Genomic DNA, 22,917 nt, shown 5'->3' with positions numbered 1-22,917 from the left:
TAAAACAGAGACCACTGAAAATGATGAAAATAAGAGAGGGTAGCAACAAAGAGTGGCAATACTCTGAAATTCTCAACATAAAATAGCAGCTCATTTCAGGGTCCTTATGTGAACCCAGAAGGTAACCAAAGTCTTACAGGACAAGTAGTAGCAAAAAGAAGGGAGAGAGAATGATTCTAGAAGGGATTAGAGCAGGCAGTATCTTACCTAAATTAACATCTTGATTATTAATACCTATCACATCTAGGCTGCAATTAATTTTAACTTCTTTGTTTGAAACTAAAGAGCTAAGGAATTACATACCTTCAAACACCACCTCTGCTGACCTGAGCAGCCAGATGTTTAAATACGAAATTCTACGGACAAGATTTTTTTTCTGCTTTCTCACTTCTTAGAGCTGGTAGTGGGCTAAATCAAACTGAATGACAAGTTCCAAAAGGTGGAAAAAGCATTATTCCCACTGTCAGGCTTGTGGACCTCACCCTGACTCCATACTCGTGGAGGGGATCCCCTGTCTGTCTATAACAGGGGGAGCTCTTTGGCTGGTCAAGCATCTGTGAATCACAAATCTACCTCATTCCAATTTGGAAATACTTGAGCTTTATCTAGAGCTGGGGGTGTTTATTAAAGAGGTTCATAGTCTTGTTACGTGACTGGGCCAAATACCAAGATACACAGAAATCCCAGCTGAGGGTTACCACCTGTCTGAGTTCGTTTTCTGTTGCTTACAACAGAATACCTAAAACTGAGAAGTTTCTAAAGAAAAAGAATTTGTTTCTTATAATTCCAGAGGCTGAGACGTCCAAGGTTAAGGGGTCCCATCTGATGAGGGCCTCCTTGGTGGGAACTCTCTCTGCAGAGCCCTGAGGCAGCACAGGGCATCACATGGCTGGGGCTGAGTGTGCTAGCTCGGTTCTCTCTTCCTGTTCTTAGAAAGCCCAGTTCCACGCCCACAATAACCCATTAATCCATCAGTCCATGAATGGAATAACCCATTTGTGAGAGCAGAGCCCTCGTGACCCAATCACCTCAAAGGTCCCACCTCTCAATACCGCCACACTGGGGGTTAAATTTCAACATGAGTTTTAGGAGCGGATAAATATTCAAATAATCCTTCGATAACTCAACTCCAAAAATATTTAGAAAAAAACACAAAGGGCTATACTGAACCACAGCTTTGGGTCACTTCAATATAAATTATGTTTCTGGGAAACCATACAGCAGAGCTTCTGCACAGCAGGAAACATTGAGAACAGGGCTCAGACGGCACCACATAGCCTGCCCCATCTGGCGAGGAGCAGAGGGCTGGGCTGCCATCATGCGTTTGTCCTGTCAATGAGACATGTCCTCAGCCTGCTGAAACCTGAGGGGAAAGGAGAGAAGGCTGAGAATGGAACATCTGGTGAGGAGGAGCCCACGCTCTTTACATCTACGAGGATGCTCCCCGGAGTTCCCAGGCTGTTCTCGGCAACCAGCCCAGCGGGCCCAAGGTGGTGGCAGCAGAGGCAGACAGCAACTCAAGGAGGGGAAAGCCTGCCTTTTAGGGTTCTATTCCCCACACAGGTCCTGTCACATTCCAAACGCCTTTCCCTCCGTTGTCGCATCCCCACGGTCTGAGTTTCCCATAACTGCGTGCAGGACTGACATGAAACTGAGTTTCAAGCTAAGCACATACCACTGGTTATGTTTAGGAAATCTTTCATAGTTTATCTAGATTTACTGAATAATCTCTATATTAAAGAACTACTAATCCTAGTGTCATGAACATTTATACCCAGAGAGTTATAGCTAGTCTTTAAATAATACCCAAACACATTCTAAGTTAAATTTGCGTGGTTAGCCCTGCATTTTGGTTTAGTGGTTTTATAAAATACTGTACGAAAGTCTTAAAGATAGATTTCTGAGGGAAAAGTTTTGATGAATTAGGTATGCATAATATCTGTTTTATCTGTGGAATTCTTTCTTTTCTTCTCTCTTGAGAGAAGATAGGGAAAAATTAAAGAGAAAGAATCATAAACACGTATTTAGAGATTGCATTGGAGAGCAACACGACTAAAAGTGCTGAGTTAAGCCACTATCCACAGAGACTGAAGTATGGAGACTTCCAACAGGAACACGTGCCCTTTCCCGCTAAGTTCCCAGCCTACACTCGCTCCCTGGAACTGAAGGTCACAAGCTGGCAGGGCTCTGTGGTAGTCCAGGAACGTCTCCGTAAAGGACAACCATGTGCGCTGCCAGCCTTGTCCAAGGGAAATCACCCTCAGCTCCCCATTCTAACTCAAAGGTAGCCTTTTCTCTTCCTCTTTTGGCAACTGCGAGGATGTCTGAGTCAAAGGAAGGGAGAGGCCTGGTCTATGTGAGGATGTGTACCCAAGGCTGCTCTCCAAGTCGCTGAGGCTGACCCGCAGGTACTCACCGGAACACTGGTGCCCGTCGCCCGTGTACCCAGGCAGGCAGGCGCAGCTGAACGTGCTGCCTCCGTGGTGAATGCACCGGGCCTGCCCAGCAGGCGCGCAGGTGTGACTGCCATCCTCACAGGGGTTGGGAGGCGGGGCGATCACTGAAGAGAGAAGCAAGGACGTCTAGGAGTTCAGGCTTGTGAAGGGTGAGCCTCACTCCGCACAGCACGCCTGGGGCCTGTGAGGAATGCAGGCTCTCAGGCCCCACCCCAGAGCCAGTGAGTCGCAACCTGAATTCTAGCAAAATTAGATGGTTCATACACATATTAAGGTTCGAGAAGTGCTGAGATGGGTTTGTGGTTAAAATATTAAGCATGAACATCCCAAACAGTCCTTGATTAAAGTTTATAACACTCCAAAGCAGTTGCCTCCCCCGGCAACACACATACAGTTTCTCTCATCACTGCGACTTTTTCATCCCACTGGGTTAAAGAGTGTATTTTTTCTATTATCTAGTTCTATCAATGGAATGAGTTTGGAATTCTAGCTCTTTTGGATCCACGTGTAGGTCTGAAGCATTTTTTGGCAGGACCCTATTTATCAGAGATGGAGGGCTTTTGCTGGGCAAGTGGTATAAGCACCTGTGATTTACAACTCTACCTCATTCTCATTTGAGAAATACTTGAGCTCTATTACCTAGAGCTGGAGGTGTTTACTAGAGGTTCATAGTCTTGTTACATGACTGGGCCAAATACCAAGACACAGGAATCCCAACTGAGGTGAACATCCTTCAATAACACCACCAAAAATATCTATTTAGGGGGAAACAATGAAAACAAACAGGGCTGAACTAAGCCATAGCTTTGGGTTATTGCTATGTAAGTTGTGTTTTTAAGGAAACCACATCCCAGAGCTTCTGTATAACAGACATGGAAACGTTAATGGGTTAAAGAGCAAGATTCAGCACCATTCTGGCCAAAAAGAGAAATGATTCTGGTACTCACAGATGCAAGTGTGCTGGTCATCTGCAAACTCATAACCGCTCCGGCACTCACACCTGTAGCTCCCAGGCAAGTTGATACACACAGAGTTGGGGCCACAGCGATGGAAGCCAGTTGCACATTCATTTACATCTAAGAAAAAACAAGAACAGTAAGGTGCTGCTTAAGTCAAGGGTCCCAGAAGTGAAGGTCTGAAGACTCAATGTTTTCTAACAACTATGATGATTCAATGGGATTGATGGTTGGTGGACTAAACATGAGTCAAAAAACAGACTTTCTAAATATCACGTATGAATGCATACGTTGCAGATCAGAAATAAAGATTATTTCATGTCATTCATGCATAAGCCTTGGGGAGGCAATTTTTGAATGAATATTCTAAGAATTCTTTAAGTCTTTTAAAAATAATGGATATTTAGAAGAAAAATACACTAACGATTTCTTTAAAATATAAAGAAATTTCTATTGCTGCTTTTTGGGCTATAATAGGTGAAAGAAACACAATGTCTGAAATTGAAACAAAACTAGAAATCATGCTTTTTAGTAAGTCTAAGAACCACTTAATACAGGCTCAAAATTAGAAAACTCAAAATATCCAGGAATTGCAATAGTTGTTCTTTTTTTTCCACAGCTCTAGCCCAAGATGCCCCTCCTTTCAAACCTAACTAGGCCATGCTTTAGTTTTTAAATAACTGTATTCAGATTAATAGCTGCTAAAATCACGGATCAATGGAGATCATAGAGATGGCAGATGCTCATCTCCTACAATGACATAATGCTGGAGAGGGCAAAGTGTAAACAAGGGCTACCTGAAAGACAGAGATACGGCTCTTACCCACACAACTCCGTCCGTCTCCCTGGTATCCCGATGCACACTCGCAGGTGTAGTCTACACCTGTCCCCGGATGGCACCGGGCTGTTGTGTCACATGTGTGGCTCCCATCATAGCAAGGATTCACTGGAGTAGGGTCTGAGTCCTCTGCATAGGTAGAAAGGAAATAAAAGCACAGTCTGGCTGTTGCTAAGAAAATGACACAGAAGGAAGGAGACAGAAGAATCCGTGGAACTGACTGTGTGCTCGTCTGCTTTGTGGCACACCTGGAGGCCTTACTAAATGATCAATATCCAAAGCCAGGTGGGTCATCTGCATCGCAGTTTTGAACTCCAGAATGGCTTCCCATTGCCTACCCTACAGACAACTGGTACCTTTTCTTGCTTCCAGTAGGGTTGGGCCTGGGGAATGAAAATGTCCAACACATCTTTTTATTTAGAAGTGCCTTTGCTCTATCATCTCCCGTGATTCTGAGAATAATTCTGTGCAGTGAGCTGTTGCCCCTGCGATGGGTCATTTTCACATGAGGAAAGTAAGTGAAAAACATGGGAAAAACTGCCTGAGCTCACAGAGTCAGGAAATGGTACAGCAAGGACTGGAATCCCAAACTTCTGTCTCTAAATTTGGCAATCTCTCACTAAAATTCACTATTTTTATGGGTGAAATCCAATTAATAAAAATATCTTGCTTTTTGAAGATTTCTAAACTAAATAAACAGGAATGACTTTTCCAGTGTTTAGTCTTCAGGAGTAACCTTGCCAAGGACCCATCTACCCACTAGGTAGTGATGACTGTGAACATCTGAAATCTTCTCTAAAGAACTCTATTTCTAGATACGACATAATAGTTAATGCTCCTTGAGCATTTATTAATATGTGCCAGGCACTGTTCTAAACTATGTGCATATACCATCCCATTACATTCTCAGAACTGCATGGTGAGGAACACATTATAATCATCTTCATTTTTCAGCAGCACAGAGAGGCCAAGTAACCTGCCCAAGGTTGTGCAGTCAGAAGAGGTAGGTGGAGCTGGAACAAGATAAAAACCCAGACAATCTGGCTTCAAAGCTCATGCTTTCTGCCACTTTGCTACAGCCATCACCGAAGGAGCTTCATGAAGTTATCTAGTCTAAGCCAATAGCACAGAGGTTGCAAGGGGCCCCAGATGCTCAGATGGGATGAATCCATTAACTTTTGGGCACTTTTGATTCCTCAGATGTAAAATAGAGATAAAAACGCTTATATCTGCCAGAACTGCTAAAAAAAAATAAATTTTAAAAATCCAATACAATGCATTTGAAAGGTGATTGCCTTCGCTGCCCAGCCTCCAGTGACTGCATTCCTTCTTCCTCCTCAGTGGGGCCACCGTTCATCCTCATTTGAGGCTGTCACTTTGTCTCAGAGGCCCTAGGAATTCTACTTGTAGATTCAAAAGATTTCAGGAGCCCCAACTAAGCCCGTGAGGCTTTACATGGAGCCATCTCTGCTACTAAGGGGGCTCCATCTAACTTATAACAATTAATTGCCTTGTACTTCTGTGCCCGAGTCCCTGTCTTGATAGCCAGCTTAGTACATTCCAGGTCCCACCCTGCCCTCCAGTCCCCTCGCTAACTCCAGACAGCAGCACCATGGCATCTGCAGGCCGACCTTGGCAGTGTCACCTCCTGGATTCTCTAACTAGCCTTTTGCTCTGTCTCACGCATGTCTGCCCACCCCCTCACCCCATGTGGGTAAGACCTGCCCAGAGCAACTTCTACCCTAGACCCCAGGTTCTTGTCGCCTGCCCCGCAGACCAGACTCCCTCCCAGGCGTCCAGGACAGCGAGCATCTCCCCAGTGCTCGCCCCACCCATGTTATGGCTCTTACCATTTTCTCCACTAGTCTACCATGAACTGGTATGTCTTGGCTGAGATACCTGTGCTTTCTGGTAAACTCCTACCATCCACTTTGTAAGTAACACCACAGTGTGGTCCTGTACCGGAAAATATTCCCGTATTATTCATTCCCACATTATTGGCTGAAAACAAGGAGGGCTATGGGTTTATCCTTGGTTCACCTCAATGACGTTGGCTGGAGTAACAGAATCTTTGCCGAAACAGCGGACTGACAAACGGTTCCAGCACTTTGTCAGTCAGCACAAGCCTCGCTCCCGGAATCATGCAGACGTCCTCGGGAGTCCCTCCCTCTGGACCCCTTGGCAGGCAGAAGCAGCACAGCACTGGGGTTGCGGTTGCCGAGTTAACTTCAGAACTCAGACCAGGTCCCTGAGTCAGGCTCCAGCACCCGTAAGCCGAGAACAACAGGGTCATGTCCTCACTGAAGGCCCAATGTGAGACAAGAACCTGAGTCTCCCCCGCTGCTATTTCTCCATTTTAGAAGATTCTGTACAAAATGCCTGGCATGCCCCACCAAAGGAGGAAGTAATCCTCAAAATGTTTTAATTTATAAATACTAATGCTTAGCCTTCTTATTGAGTACTTTCCAGCATCAAAATTTCACCATGGCACATTCCAGCAAAGATTAGTGAGTTCACATGGATGTCAAGAGCTTACCACTCTGCTAGGCATTAAAAAAAAAAAATGCAGCTCAACAGTTGACTAGCAAACTTGGATAGGATACACTATCCTACCTGAAATTAAGAAAATGTCTGTAATCACATGATACCGATTTACAATGCACTTCACTGACAGGACTGCCTATATAATTTGCAGAGCCCAGTACAAAAGAAAAATGTGGAGCTCCTTGTTCAAAAACTAAGAATTTCATGACGACGACAGCAAAGCATTAACCAAGCATGGAGCCCTTCTGAGCATGGGCCCCTGTTCACTGAACTTGGCTTCCAAAAACATTTTAAAAATACATTTCTAAAACCATTTCACGATTCACTCTCTGTGGCTTGTTAGCTTTTCTCCTATTATAGTCAGCAAAGAACAGCAATATCCTTCTTAAGATATTTTGTGTTTCGCCCTCACCCTCTTAAACTGCTTGACTCTGACAGAGGATCTGGAACTAATTTACTCATTTAATTAAGAGGGGAAGAGCGGTTTTCCTTAAAGGGACCGTCTGTCCAGTTTCACGGCACGGCCCTCTGCCCAAAGTCTCCCCACCTCTCCCAAAGGACCCCTACAGTGGAAGGACAGGAAGCATTTGGGGATCCTGTTCTGTGATCCCACAAAAAACAGCCAACCCACACTTGAAGCTTAAACAATCAGGGGCGGCACGGGTGGTCGGAGTGAGCGAGAGCTGCGGGCCCTGGTTACTCGCTGGGAGAGACACGCTCGGTCTGCATCCTGCCCTGGGAAACCACGGCTCCCACACCGGGTGGCCAGGTACAGGCAGCTGTGTTGTTTTACACGCATTCATACCACATAACAGCTCCCTCTGGAAAAAGTGAGACTCGAGATGATAGCGCTATGCACTGAGAGAGGAAAGAAAAGAGCTTTTCATTTTGGTGTTTCTTTTGTTTTCTTTTTCCTCATGTTTCTCCTATTCAGGTAGAATGAACAGTATTGCTGTGGGTGGCTGAAGCACGGTTCAAACACAAAGGGTTTAAAAACACACACTGCCTCTTTTTAGATTTTGTCTAAATGATGAGGCAAGTTACAAGGCCAGAGGAGTCCACAGGGAACAACAGGGCCATGACGGGTAAGAGTGTGGGCTCTGGAGCCAGTGCCCAGATGCGAGTCCCAGCTCACACCACTTACTATGACCTCAGTCTTGTGAGCTGTAAAATGGGATAATAATAATACGTTTCCCCATTGGGTAAAGGTTGTTGTAGGGCTTAAATGAATTAATTCATGTAAGGTATTTGGAACAGTTCTTGGCACCAAGTAAACCATCCTTTGCTATCATTACTTGACTTGGGTGGAAGAAAAACATCATAAAATTCTAAGGACAAATTAGCTACTTAGTACCTGCCAGTTTGCTGGCTTTCTCAGATCCTTTCTTACTCCCATTTGGCATGTCTATAGGAAAAATACATCCAGAGATATATCTTTTCCCTACATGATTCTGGAATCTGAATGGACTCTATGGGCCTGTTTCACTGATGGCTGTCATCACAGATCAGATGTCCACACCCAGCGAAGGACTGAACCAGATGTATAAAGAGTGTGTTCCCCAGTAATTTTTGTTTTAGTCTCTCCTTGAGAAATCCACAGTAACAATCTTTTCCTTCCTAATTTATAATTCACATTCCTCTAAAATCAACTGACGTTTTCACATACTAATTGACGACCTCACAATCCCAGCTTTGGATACCCAATGCCTACATCTCCAAACAAGCTTCCTAAACCAAAGCAACCAAGCAAACCAAATTCAGGATTCTGATAAGTCACTTCTGTGTCCTGGAGAAGAGTCTAGTCCTCTAGACTTTACGCTCTTGTTATCACGTTGCTGAAGTGACTCTTCCTTGTTGAGCCTGCCAAGACTTAAGGAGCCTTCAGCCCCAGCAAGAAAGCACAGACCCGCTCATCAGTTAGAGTCACCTCTCTGAAGCACTAATTCTGGGCTGAACAGTATCAACACAGAGACTGAATAAGGGCAACATTCTCCATCTCCTCACATGGCTCTTGCATTCTAGGGGAAAACAAGACCTACCGGTTTTCAGAATGAAAATGTCCCCTTGATTTGACAAAGTCATTTCCCATCTCGAGTTCCCTGACTTTACAAGCTCATCCTCTGGCTTGCCTAGAACATTTTCAAAAGATTAGCAGACTTTATCTTTTAGAATAGTTTTAGGTTTATAGAAAAATGGAGCAGAAAGTTCACATGTACCCCCATGCCCCCCATTCACACACTTCCCCCTATCGCTAACATCGTGCATTAGTGTGGTACATGTGTTACCACTGATGAACTGATACTGATATATTATTAATGCCCGTAGTTTGTGTTAAGGCTGACTCTGTGTTGTACAGTTCTATAGATTTTCATAACTACATAATGGCTTATATCCAGCATTACAGTTATCATATAGAATAGCATCACTGCCCCCAAAATCCCATGTTCTACCTAATCATACTTCTCCTTCTCCCTCTGACCCCCTGGCAACCACTGATCTTTTTATTGTCTCCACAGTTTAACCTTTTCCAGAATGTCATATATTTGGAATCACATGGTATGATGCCTTCCCAGACTGGCTTCTTTCACATATCGATGTACATTTAAGTTTCCTTCATGCCTTTTCACCCCGTGGTAGCCCTAGACCATTTTTATGTGCATTTTTCATATCAATCAGTCTTCACAGATGAGGCTAATAGCTCATTGAAATTTGAGAACAACTGCTTTAGGGTTTTGTTTCCACCACTGTTTTCTTCAGTTGAGATATAACTCACATACCACACAATTCACTCATCTAAAGCGCATAACTAAATTATTTTTAGCATATTCAGAGTTGTGAAACCATCACATAGTCAACTTCAGAACACTTTCATCACTCCCAAAAGCAACCCTGTACCCCTTAGCTGTTAACTCCCTACACCCCCCATTCCCTGCCCACATCCGCAGCCCTGGGCAACTACTAATCTACTTTTTGTCTCTGTGGAGTTGCCTATTCGGGATATTCTGTGTGAATAGAAGCATGCAATATGCTGTCCTTTGAGACTGGCTACCTTCACTTAGCATGTTTTCAAAGTTTGTCCATCTTGTAGCATGTATTAATACTTCATTCCTTTTTGTGGCTGAGTAATATTCCATCGTATGAATGATTTTTGTATCCATTCATCAATAGATGGACATTTGGGTTGTTCCACATTTTGGTTATAATAGTGTTACTATGAATATTTGTGCACAAGGTTTTGTGAGGACCTAAGTTTTCATTTCTTTCCTAGCAATAGCTAGAACTGCTGTCAAAGGTAACTTCGTATATAAGTTTTTGAGAAACTCCCGTTTTTCACGGTAGCTGCACCATTTTATATTCACAGCAGCAATGTAAGAGGGTTCCAATTTCTCCACTTCCTCACCAACACTAGTTATTACCCATTTTTTATTATAGTCATTCACATGATGTAAAGTAGTATCTCATTGTGGGTTTGATCTGCATTTCTCTGATGACTAATGATGTTGAGCATCTTTTCATGTGTTCATGGGATATCTGTATGTTTTTTGGACAAATGTCTTTCCAGATCATTTGGCCATCTTTTAATCAGATTATCTTGATTAGATTATTTATCTTTATTAAATATGTGACTTAAAATATTTTCTCCCATTCTATGGCTTATGTTTTCACTTTGATAATGTCCTTTAAAGTATAAAATTTTTTAATTTTGATGACAACCAATTTTTTTTTGTCACTTGTGCTTTCAATGTCATATCTAAGAAACCATTGCCAAATTCAAGGTCACAAAGATTTACTCCTGTTTTCTTCTAAAAGTTTTAGCTCTTACGTTTAGGTTCTTAGCATATACAAAAATCAACTCAAAATAGGCCATGAGGTAGGGGGTTCAACTTTATTCTTTATTTCAGAATTTTATGAGGGTACACAAGTTTTTGGTTATATAATTTGCTTTTGTACAGTTTGAGTCAAAATTATAAATGTGCCCTTCACCCAGTGTGCATTGTCCCTGTTAGGTGTGGACTTTATTCTTTTGTATGTGGTTATTCAGTTGTCCCAGCGTCATCTGTTAAAAACTATTCTGTCTCCAGTGAATTGTTTTGGCACCCTTGTTGAAAAAGCAATTGACTGTAAATGTGAGCATTTATTTCTGGATTCTCACTTCTATTCCCTTGATCTGTATATCTAATCTATGCCAGGACCGCACTGTTTTGATTACTCTAAGTTTTGAAATTGACTCTTCCAACTTCATGCTTCTAAGATTGTTTTGGCTATTTTGAGTTCCTTGAATTTCCATTTGAATTTTAGAATCAGTTTGTCAATTTCTGCAAAAATCCAGCTGGGATTCCGATAGCGGTTGTGTTCAATCAATAGATCAATTTGGCAAGTATTACCATGAACATGGAACATCTTCCCATTTGGGTTTTCTCTAATTTGTTTTTTAAAAATATTTTGTAGGTTGCAATGTATAAGTATTGTACTTCTTTAAAAAAATTTATTCCTAAGCATTTTATTTTTTTGAAATGGAATTTCTTAATTTCATTTTCAACTTGCTCACTGCTACTATAGAGAAATACAATTAATTTTGGTATCTTGTATCCTACAACATTGCTGAACTTGTTTATTAGTTCTAATAGTTTTTTAGTAAATTCCTTAGATTTTATACATGTAATCTGAGAATAGAGATAATTTTACTTCCTTTCCAATTTAGATGCCTTTTATTTCATGTTCTTGCCTAATCGTCCTGGCTCGAACTTCCAATGCTGTTGCACAGACATGGCAAGAGAAGACATCCTTGTCTTGTGCCTGATCTTAAAGGGAAAGCATCCAGTCTTTCACCAGTAAGTATAATGTTCCTGGGGGTTTTCATACATGAAGTTCTATTCTGTTTTGTTTTTCCAGGCACTGGCTCTTCGTTTGGTGAAATCCTTGTCATCGTTTAAGTTTTAGCTAAACTGTCACTTCCTCTGAGACATCTTTCCAGAACCTCCAGACTAGACTCAGAACACCCTGCACGTATCAGTTGTAATAAATACTTGTCAGTGTCACTCTCCCTCCTAACTTTGCCCCACCTTGCCCATGGGCATATTCCTGATTGGCACATACAGTTGGGGGTGGCTGCAAACCAGCCTCACATACTGTGCTCTATTCCCCGACTATAGCAGGGACATTATTCCCTGTTCTAAAAGTTCCATTTCTGCCTCTGTCTCCACCTCAAGGACCCCTCTTTACTTATCCTTACACTCAGCATCAAACACGAGTCTGGTAGTCGGTAACCCTTAGTAACCTCTGTGAATTGTTCTAAGGCTACTCAAAATTTTGCCCAACAAAAAAGGAAGCCTTACCTTCAACAGGGCCAATTTGATTGGTCACAGCAAATCTAAGTACTCTTTCTTCATCACTGTACAAGGCAAAAACTCGGTCCACGTTCAGCTGCTGGGTGGTGGGGCTGGTCGGGTGTCTGGGGGCGTGCCTGCACACCTGGTAAGTGATGTTCTGCTGCATGCGGTAGGACCGTGTTTGGTTGATTGCACCAAAAGTTAGAGAGTAGTCTCTGGAACTTGTGGAGGTCACAGCTGCAACAGACACATTACACAGGCAAACCGGTACATTTTTAAAAATATTAGAGATTTTCACATGGGGTGGGTTTTTCTGCACAGTTTTTCATCTAATTCTTGGAGCATGTTCCCTTGGGAATTTCCTGAGTTTAAATGGGGAACTTGCAAGGAAATCTCAAGAACCGGAGTGGACGCAAAGTCACAGGGCCGAGAGGGAGGAGGTACTACAATTTTTGCTGTCATTATATACAAAGAATAAACTGTTACGCTGTGCCGGCCGTGCTAGGTGCTCTGTACGTACTGCCTTGGTTATTTCTCACAACAGCCCAGTGAGGTGGGCACTGCAGTCATGCGAGCAGAGGCTCACAGAGGTTAAGTAAGTAGCCCAAGATGCAAGGCTGGTATGTGGCAGAGCAGGAACTGAAACTCATGTCAGTCTGACTCTACAACCCAAATTTTTAACTAATCTATCCTCTACACTGCACAGAGGTGATGGCTTCCAACCCCTGGCACTTTATTAAGTCTGAAGCGTTCTGGGGAAAGGAAAGGATCATTTCTCTGAGTCTGGGAGTCGAGCCCAGGCCAGTCATCTGCCCATTAGCTATTCTGCGCAGTCCAGACCTCCACTTGCCATCCTCTTCCCTAGATCTCTCACAGCATCGGAGGAGCAAGGGGCATAAGAAAGGCACTGTTGAAACCAAACTGCTGTACTGCAGAACAGCAACTGTGATTGACGCAGTATCTCATGTGCAGGTAGTGTCTTACAGGACACGTCATGCTTCACACATTATTGACCGTGTAAAGTAGACAGAAAAAGTATTTTTATTCCCGTGCTAAAGAGGAGAAAATAGCCTCTCAGATATTAAGTGGCCTTCCCCACAGAACACATTTTTGTTTATATTTATTTTTTATTGCATGGAGGTTTTTCCAGTGAAAACCAGAACACCTGCTAGAGAAATTCTAAAAGAGCTATAACACTTCCCACATATTTTAAATGACACATCTAGGATATGAATTCTTATCTTCTGACTCCAAATCTAACATCAGTTTTATAATATTGTGCAACAACTCTGTGATTTTTAACACAGGCTGAAATCATCAACTTGAAAAAGTTACAAAACAAATATAAATTTCATTAGTCAGTATTTTCCCATGCCCCAGAGGGTAGGACGGTTAAAAACTCTGTATAATTATACCATCCCTCTCTACCCCATAGACAACATTGTTATTATTTGAAAGTATTGGGATATTGATATTCTGTGTATAGCAGCCAGCATTCTATTCACTTATGATATAAATAATTCTATTCACTTATAAAATTTGATAATAACAAGAATAAAAATGATATTGAGCCCACATTACAGGCCATGCACTGTTCTAGGACATTCCATGTAGAATATTCCATGTTCATAACTATCTTGTGAGATAGGTGCCATCTCCATTTTGTAGACGGGAAAACTGGTTACACCTACCTGAGTCCGAGTAATGGTAAAGCTCCTTGTAGGGAGAAACGTGGGCCGTGAAATTTGCTGGGATGTAAGGCACCTGCCCTTGAATGCTGGTCTTAATGCTCAGATAGTTCTCTGGGTCAAGTCCCTCGGCAGTTTGAGTGATACGAACCCTCTCCTCTCCCGGGTAAAAAGTAACTTCCATGTCATGGATAAAGGTAGCACCTGGAGAAGAAAAAAAAAAATTCAGTGCAGGGATGAAAGAGACCTAGCTTAAATAATTACCAGTACACACTTCCCCCTCCCAACTTCTACTGCTGTTGGAGATGAAGGAGATTATCTGATATCCAAGACCATCAGCTGTTCGTTCCATAAGTTCCCTAGATTTTTGATTAAAGAGTGTGGTTTCATCCTGCTTTACCTCACACTGCTTCTCTTTGTAGGAGCTTACATGCTGTGAGAAAAACTCTTGGGCATTCTTTACTTTTCTCTAAGGTTGCCAGACTATGCAAAAACAAACAAGGAAGGAAAAAAAAAACAAACCACCCCAAACCAAAAACAGGACACCCAATTAAATTTGAATTTCAGGTAAGTATATCCCATGCAGCACTTGGAGGATACTTATTCAAGCAAGTTATTGTTTATCTGAAATTCAAATTTAACTAGGTGTACTATGTTTTATCTACCTACTTTTGACCCAAGGTTTTATTCAAATCTTAATTAAAGCCAAGATCCTATAGACAGCTCTTGTGCTCTGCAGTTGGAGATGGAAGAAGAAAGAACTTTTCTCATCGCACTTTATTTTTCATGCAATAAAGATAAAACCACGAGGAAATACTCCTTTTCAGGCGGGGAGGTGAGAAACTTAAAAAGTATGCTCTGCACCCTGGCTATCAAAGGTAGTCCTCACACCAGCAGCATCGGCATCTCCTGGGAGCTTGTTAGAGCAGCAGCACAGACCTCACCCCAGCCTACTGGATCAGAATTTGCATTTTCACGAGACCTCCAGGTGACTTGTGTGCAGGTAAAAGTCTGAGATGCACTGGCCTGTACTATGACAGGTCAGGGACATGGGGTGGGAGAAAAGGAAGGCCACCCCTCCCAATGAAATAAAAACATCTCCAAGTGCCCTGGAAGTGCCATTTTTGCATCCCCATTTGACAGACCTGTGCACAGTAATTCAATTGAACAAAGCCTGACAAATAATGCATCAACAAGTTGAAGTAAGAGAACACAAATGCTCCAAATGGAATCATCCTATTTCTCAAAACAGCTGGGAGAACATAGAAATCACTCTTTCAAAAAATCAGTTGTGTGAGGCCAAACCATCCCCAGCTACCTCTGGATAGAAAACTACACACTTGTGGCTCTAGAATGTTAAACAAGCAAACCCTCTTTCACTGTGTAAAGACCCAAGGCAGCACTCCAAAGAGCAACGCAGCAGAGCAGTGAATGCTACCAACCCTTTCAGAGGCCCTACTCACCTGTGAGGCTGAAGCCGTTCTCAGAGCCTGGTTTTTCTAAAGCAAAGAGCCAGCCAAACAGGCCTCCGATTGGAGTGAGGGGCAGAAGGGCCTGGGCTGCCGGCTGCGGGATGTGGCTGATGGCCGTGTAGGCCCTGCCATCGTTGCCCACGACGTAGGCATGCAGGTCCATGTCGGTGAAGCTCACGGTGGTCGTGTGGCCCACGCGGAGGTGGCCACTCACTTTCCCATTGACTCGATGAGGTGCCCCTAAAAGACAGCAAACCCAGTCAGCTGTGGGCATCGCCCAGGCTAGGGATTTGTGCACACAGATAAAATAATTCCCCTGACAACTTCCAAAACTTACTCTTTCGCAAGTCGTTTTAACGACTGCCAAACCAGTCAATTTTCCATCTATGAAACAGTCCTGCCTGCAATCTCTTTTCTCCCATCCTCCCTCTCTCCTCTCCACTTTGGCTCTAATGAACTGGCAAAAAAGGAGGAAACATTTCTGGATAATCCTCCAATTGGGAAATCAGCCCAAACCAGTTAATTCATCAAGCATTTATTAAGCACCTGCAGGTTACTAGCACTGTAAGTAGTGGAGATGTCAGGGGCATAAAGCAGCAGAAATAATACATGCACAGCAGCCCCAGCCCGAGTCAATCACCTTCCGGTAGACAGTGCTTCCCGTTTCCGTAGAAGCTGGACTGGCAGTGGCAGCAAAAGCCGGTGGCATAGTCCGTGCAGAAGGCATGCCGGGAGCACTGTCCGTGGTTGTGTTCGCAGGTTTCCTTGTTGGCAGCATTATACGTGAAGACTGAAAAATAAAACAAACTTGCATTACAAGGACTAAGTGATTCCAGTATCGTTGCTGCCAAGCTTCATCGTGGATACAGCATCTGCTCCATAAAAGCGGTTTAGATTGTAATAAACAAATGGGGGTTTGATGTTTAAGAGACAGGAATAACATTCAACCCAGGGGAATTAACTTGCTTTGGCTGCCGCGGAGAAGGACTGCTTACTGCTCCCGTCCGTATGGGAGACACAGCCTCACTGCAGAGTTGGTGAGCTGAGATGAATCTGCACCCCTGGGTCTGAGTGCAATAAAATGAAAGCAAATCAATAAGTACATGTTAGGTTGATGTTTAAGAAACCACCACTTTTTTATGAATCAAAAATGACCAAATATCAACAGTTTTATATGGTTCAACTTAATAGTAATGACCTCCTAGAGGAAGACATAAGAAAGGAGCTAGCAAATATGGTCTATATCTAATCATTCTTCTCTTCTTTTAGGTAACCGTGAACTTAAAAAACCTAGCTGGCCTACTACCAAGATTTATTTTTTTCCCCCGAGAGCAAAAGGTCTTACAGTGTTTGGGGAGAAGGGGATGGAGGAGGGCAAAGCAACAGGGAATCAAGCTGCTAAAGCTCTCTATGCCCTAGGCAGGGTTCACTGGGATGGGTGTGGCACGAGCATGATTTCCATTCATCAGCAGAGAGCTTGGGCCACAGTCACAGTTCTCCTAGGAAGCTGGGGTGGACCAGGGTAAGATCAGTGCTCCAGTATCTGTTTCTTCTATTTCCCACTTATTCTGTCCATTAAAAAGAAAAGAAAAGAAAAAGAAAAGGAGGGCCATTTGTGCTACAAAGAAACAGGGGAATTGGAGCAAATGCCGTTGTCCATAAAGGAAATGCCAAGGGAGTAGAGTGTGGCTAGGGGTCTTGGATGCACAGGAGGGTATTTCTCCAGGACTCCGGGGAATATGCCAATCCCAAGCATGGCCACCAGGAGGCAAAGTGGCTGCGCACATCTCGGCCTCCATGCCCCCAGGAGTGGGAGCTGGAGACTCCAGAAGCACGATGACAAATTCAGCAGGAATTCTAGTGCGAGACACTGGTGGCTGGCATGAAGTGCCAGCTCCTGAGGAAGAAGGATACCACCCTCTGCTTAGGAAAAACTAGGCGGTTGTTGTGTTCCAGGTCCAGGTCTGAAAAGGAGGAAACAGGAGGGGAAGGAAAAAGTTGAAAGATCAATATTTACCCAGGATTCCAGGGGAGAACAGAAAACAAAAAAACCAAGAGGGGAAGATAGAGCATCATATAGGTAACAACGCAGCCAGGATAAAGACTTGTATCAGCAAATATAAATATACCAAAGCTAACATTTAAATAGTATTTAACATATGCCAGATACTATTCTACAAGCTTTGTTAACTCTTAATTTGCACAAGGGCCCTAGGTAGCGGGGCCTATTTTTTTAATCTGTTTGTGGATAAAGAAACTGAGGCCTGGAGGATTAAAGTGACTCGCCTGAAGTCCCAGGGAATGGCAAAGGTTGGATTTGGACCCAGGAAGCCTGGCTTCAGAATCTTAATTACCAAGTACCTGTAGCATGAGCTCTCGGTTAGAGATCTGATCAGGTGTTTGTGGTCAATCAGCGTAGGCTTCAACAAGTATGATTTGAGTCATACCTTATCAATCAGCCTTAACGGTAGACAAGAGCAGAGATTATCCTGATGAATATTACAGCGTGTGAGAAAAAAGGCACAAGCGAGAAGTGAGCACAGTGGCAGCAGCATTAACTTCTGGGCAGTGCCTGTGTGCTGCTTACAGATCCGTGAAAACGCAGCACGCTGAGCGGCCGGCAGGACAGACAGACAGACAACCTCGATGCAAGTGGAAAATCGGATTAGGAACGTAGTAAGAATGAAGTTAGTGACTCAAGATTTGGTACAGGGCCTTGATGACTTAGCTGAGAAATTCCAGTTTGATAAAAATAGAAAATTAGGCATAACTCAACTTTTTTTTAAACAGGAAAGTGACATCAAACTTAAGGCAGAAAAAAACAGAACAGATCATGACAAAAATATTATAGAGGTTGCTGTGGAAAAAACTATAGATTACTATCTACCGTTGGCTTAAGAAAGGGAAAAAAAACATTTTGAGTAAAAAGAAATGAATGTAATTTGGGTGTGTCAATGTCTCAGGTTTCTCCCAGCTCAGAAAGTGACAACTAAATGTGAACAAGCATCTCCTCGAGTGACTGGACACTGGCAAGTGTGCTCATGGCACAGAGTGGCCATCGGGACTCTCGCCAGTGCTCACGGTGTGAGGGGCTGCAAAGGGTCCTGAGCTTGGGGACTCGATCTCAGCTTTCGCTCAGGGGCCCCGTGGAAACTATGGAAATTCACCGACTCTGCCTCAGCTTCCTCATCTCGAAAATCAGGAAGACACCCCCTTTCTCACACCTGCATTGCCAGAAATCACATTTTTTTAATGTACTTCTGAGCACCAAGGTGAAAAGGCAATCTGATGCAGGTCTACAGGGTGGTCATTTTCAGGAAATTCAGGTAAAAACAAAAGCAAGCTCTACACACGGCTCTGCCCACAGCTAAGGAAATGAGGGTTAGTATTGCATCTCCGATATTTTGGTTATTATGTGAAGACTTGTTCTTTGGCCCAACTGCTATTCTCAGACTGGGTATAAAACAGAGAGGGAGGCAATGGAGGGGAGACTACAGCCATGGAGAGTTAATTGAAACATGAGGCGTGGTCGTAGCTTTTACACAGGTAAAAAGAGAAGAGCAGAATAACCCAGCCCGCAGATTACAAATGCAGCTGTGCAAAGGCTTATAAACTGTATTTTTCTGTAGTGGTCAGGCTCCCATGAAAGGCTGTTATGACACTCAAACTACGATTATGATGAGTTAACTAGTTATTGGTAAGCTAACCTGGGAATCTTTTAAAACAGGTTTTCATGGAAAGCTGTATTTTTAGGATGGAACTTACCAAGCCCAGAGCGCGAGCACAGTCGGCCAACTCCACGAGGGAGGGAGGGAGGGAGGGAGGGAGGCGAACTTGCCCCTAATCAGGGGGAGTTTCAGGGTCCCTTTATAATCCTTCTTCCACACCTGTGTTCACACCCGGTGCGCACACAGGTTTGCACACTTAACACTTACAATGGCAGCTTGTTAGGTGAAAGGTAACTGCCTCTTGCAATTTTTATTCATTCATTTAATAATCTGACACGTATTTATTGAGCACGCACTATAGGCCTGGCCCTGGTCTAGAAATTGGGGATTCTGCAAGAACCAAAAGAGATAAAAATTCCTGTCCTGAGCTTACGTTCTCCTGGGCAGCAGTCAATAAACAAGTATGTTATTTAGGATGGTGGGCGAGTTAAGAGCTGTGCAGAGAAATAAAGCAGGGAAGGACAAGATGGCAGGAGGTACAAGTGCACTTGGCTCTTTGAAATAGCGTGGTCAGGGAAGACTTCAGGAGAGGGTGACGTTTCGGCAGAGGCCTGGAGGAGGCGAGGCATTAGCCTCCCACGGGAGTTGGAGGAGGGCACTGTGTTGGGCAGGAAGGGTGCATGGGCACGCAGGAGGGATGGTGAGAGGAGAGCTGGCCTGAGCCTTTCTCCCTGGGCCTCAGGGGTCACAGGAAGGAGCTGGGCTTTCGTCTGAGTGAGACGGGAAGCCACTGGAGGGTTTTGAGCAGAAGACTAACATGAGTCGATCATGGTAAATCAGAAGGAGCTGGTGCCTTGGTAGTAAGAAGTGCCAGTAGAGAGCACAAGAAGGGATCGGATCTGGGATACTCCGGAAGTGGAAGCAACAGGCTTTACTGATGGATTGCACGTGCGTGGGGTGTGAGCGGCAGAGAGGGAGGAGTCCAGGATGATAGATCTTGGTGTGGGAAACTGGAAGAGTGGAGCTGCCGGCTAGGGAGGCTGAGGAGGGGAGGGCTTGCAGGGGTTCATGAGTTCTGGCAACAGCCCAAGGCATCAGGGACCTTCACGCCAGCCTTCACAGCAACTTGCACCCTCAGCACGGTGCCATCCCACCCTTCACAGGGAGAGCTGCATTCCTCCTGGGGGACTCTGGGGACCACTGCATCAGGATCACCTGAGATGCCTGTTTAAAATGCAAGTGCTTGTAATCCTAGCACTCTGGGAGGCCAAGGTAGGAGGATCGTTTGAACTCAGGAGTTTGAGACCAGCCTGAGCAAGAGCGAGACCCCCCCCCGCCGCCTACCTCTAAGAAAAATAGAAATAATTAGCCAGGTGTCATGGTGCACGCCTGTAGTCCCAGCTACTTGGGAGACTGAGGCAGGAGGATCGCTTGAGCCCTGGAGTTTGAGGTTGCTGTGAGCTAGGCTAAAGCCACAGCACTCTAGCCCGGGTGACAGAGCAAGACTCTTGTCTCAAAAAAAATGCAAGTTCTGAGGGCCCACTTAGACCTACAAGGTGCATCCCAGGAATCTGCACCTGAGACACTCCCCAGGTGATTCTTAGGCCAGTGGGTGTTGACACACAGGATATTCACAAGCCTATCATTTCTGAGCTAGGCATTGCTCATAATGTAGTTAAGCAATTTAATCTGACCAATTTGCGGCTCCTGGGGTGGGTAGAATGGCAGGGAATGCTCTTGGCAGTCATTCCTGACCATCTGGGAGTGGAGCTCCATGCTTAGGGCCCACTGGGGCCTCCATCCACAAGGATGCAACACCAAGGCCCTTGAGGGAAGGCAGCGGGGAAGCACAGCAGCCAGCCCCTCCCCTGCGGAGGGGGAGACCAGCCCTAGAAACGTGATCCCACACACAGCTCTTTGTCAAGGGCAAGAAAAGCCAGACTTCTGGACAATATAACTTCTCAGATTTCTATGGGAAGCAGTAACAGTATTACCATTACTATAAGTTTTTGTAGTCAGGTCTACATTATTCATATTTAATCAAAGATGCTATGTTGACACACAAGAACTCTATAATGTCTCCTAGAGCAGTGGTTCTCAGCAGGGGTGGGGAGGGGAAGAAGGGAGTTAGAATCATCTAGGGACAAACAAAGTGATAGAATCATCTAGGGACAAATAAAGTGATCCCCACAGGCCCAGCATTGAACCCATGCTCGTTGGAATAGATCTCTGCATTTAGATTCAAAGATGCTAAATTTCTCGAAGGCTTGGAATCAAGGTCTGCTTCTCAGCTCGATGTGATGTGCAATAACATCCTTTTCAGTGGTCATTTGTATGCCCTTTACATTATGGTTTTGAGCGTATTGTCACACACTTCTCTCTATTCTGGCAAGAAGATATTACCTCCATTTTATAGATGAGAAAACTGAGGCCCACAGAGATTAAATGACCATCTGGCTTTAAATTTCATGCTCCCTCCATTACTCCAGCAGTACTCAAGTTCAGGGGGCATCAGAATGAGGGGACCTGGCTTAAAAATGCAGATTCTGGTTGCAAAGGTGGAGGAAGGATATGGAAATCAGTGATTTTAGCTGGGACCCAGGTGAGTGAGAGGAAGGTGGACGAGAGCCCACACTGTGAGAAATACAGTTTCTGTTCCACGGCCTCGTCTCTCCTGACCCTACCCACACGGGCAGGTTGTTGCCAGACCCTCTGGGATCCACGCTCTGCCAGGAAGCTCCTGTCACAGAAAGTCAAAAACAATACAGTGACAAGTCTGCTGGCATCTTGGGGCCCAGCAGGAGGGAAGAGACTGGCCAGGTTCAAATGAGCTTTGTCACAGATTTGTTAACCGAGGACTGGCAGTTGCTAAAGGATTCTTAACATGAAGATTTTTTAAATCTCACTTCTTTCTTCCATCTACTGCTTTTGTTTTTTTTTACTCTTCTCATATCCTAAATAGAAAGAAAAATGGGGTGGGGATGCATAAGGGGAAAGAAACAAAGGCACTGCCAAAGTGCTGTAGACTTGTCCTCGTTGGGAGTTTTTAACAAAAATGGAAAATTCTCCTCTGCACTTGTTCTGACCCATCCTTCAATCTTCATTTTCCCAGAAACGCACAAGCACTCGTCTGCAGCCCCTGGCCCACCTGCCCTCCTCCACCGGGGGCTCCAGCCCAGCCACATGGGCCGCCCCACAACACAGACCGCGTTCGCTGTGCTGACACAAGGGCGTCACGCACAGGGCTGACCCAAGGCAGCTGAGCGACTTTTACTCTTAACAACTTTTACTGCCACCTCAAGGAAAAGAACCAATATTTTCACTGCAAGACAGCTTTTTCTAAGTTTCCTCACCTCCCAGAATGATTGACTAGTTAGAAAAACCACATCCAACTTTGTAATGAAAAACAGTGGTTTGCTTTTTCCTCCAGTTTTCATGTTTAATTTTGACGTGTGTGTCGGGGAGGCACAGTGATCAGGACCCTGGGCGGGCTGTCATGACACTAACAGGCTCTCTCCACTTCTTGTGAGGGAACAGGCCCCTACCAGGAGTCTTTCCGTGCAGGTGTCTTCACAGGGATGGGGGGGCCCTCCCAGTTCATCCACAGACCCTCAGCAGCCTGGAGGTGCACCCGGGAGAGGGCTTTTGTGCCTGGAAGACTGGATTGGGCAGCAGGGCCTATCTGAATTCGTTCAAATGGGCAACACACTCCTGCAGCTTTTGCCAAGACTAGACTACATGAGGTTCTGAAAGCCAGGTGTCCCCCCTCTTTCTAATTCATCATGCAGACTGAGATTAAATTAAGCTGCTTTTGAACCGCCTCAGCCAGCTTAGAACATCTAAGACCCCTGAAAGTCAACCTCATTCCTCGCTGCTGACAACACAGGCAGTCCCGGGCCCCAGGCACTGCCTCAACCTACTCCCTCTCTGCCCCTCTCCCCTTCCACCTCTGCACTTCCACTCCT

At 44.5% G+C, this 22,917-nt stretch overlaps 1 protein-coding gene across 1 annotated transcript in view; it reads right to left on the bottom strand.

The window, feature by feature from the left end:
* Positions 1 to 22,917, bottom strand: part of NID2 (nidogen 2 (osteonidogen)) — a 59,418-nt gene that overhangs the window by 19,328 nt on the left and 17,173 nt on the right. The window contains exons 6-12 of the mRNA XM_012663803.1: positions 15,925 to 16,074; positions 15,276 to 15,524; positions 13,816 to 14,016; positions 12,131 to 12,361; positions 4,236 to 4,379; positions 3,404 to 3,532; positions 2,417 to 2,560 (exon numbers count right to left, since the gene is read on the bottom strand). Coding sequence (XP_012519257.1) covers positions 2,417 to 2,560; positions 3,404 to 3,532; positions 4,236 to 4,379; positions 12,131 to 12,361; positions 13,816 to 14,016; positions 15,276 to 15,524; positions 15,925 to 16,074 — 1,248 coding nt within the window. The remainder of the gene's footprint in view (positions 1 to 2,416; positions 2,561 to 3,403; positions 3,533 to 4,235; positions 4,380 to 12,130; positions 12,362 to 13,815; positions 14,017 to 15,275; positions 15,525 to 15,924; positions 16,075 to 22,917) is intronic.

The sequence above is a fragment of the Propithecus coquereli genome, unplaced genomic scaffold, assembly GCF_000956105.1.
Source record: "Propithecus coquereli isolate 6110/MARCELLA unplaced genomic scaffold, Pcoq_1.0 Scaffold83, whole genome shotgun sequence".
Classification (NCBI taxonomy): domain Eukaryota; kingdom Metazoa; phylum Chordata; class Mammalia; order Primates; family Indriidae; genus Propithecus; species Propithecus coquereli.
This window is presented reverse-complemented; position numbering and strand designations above follow the sequence as displayed.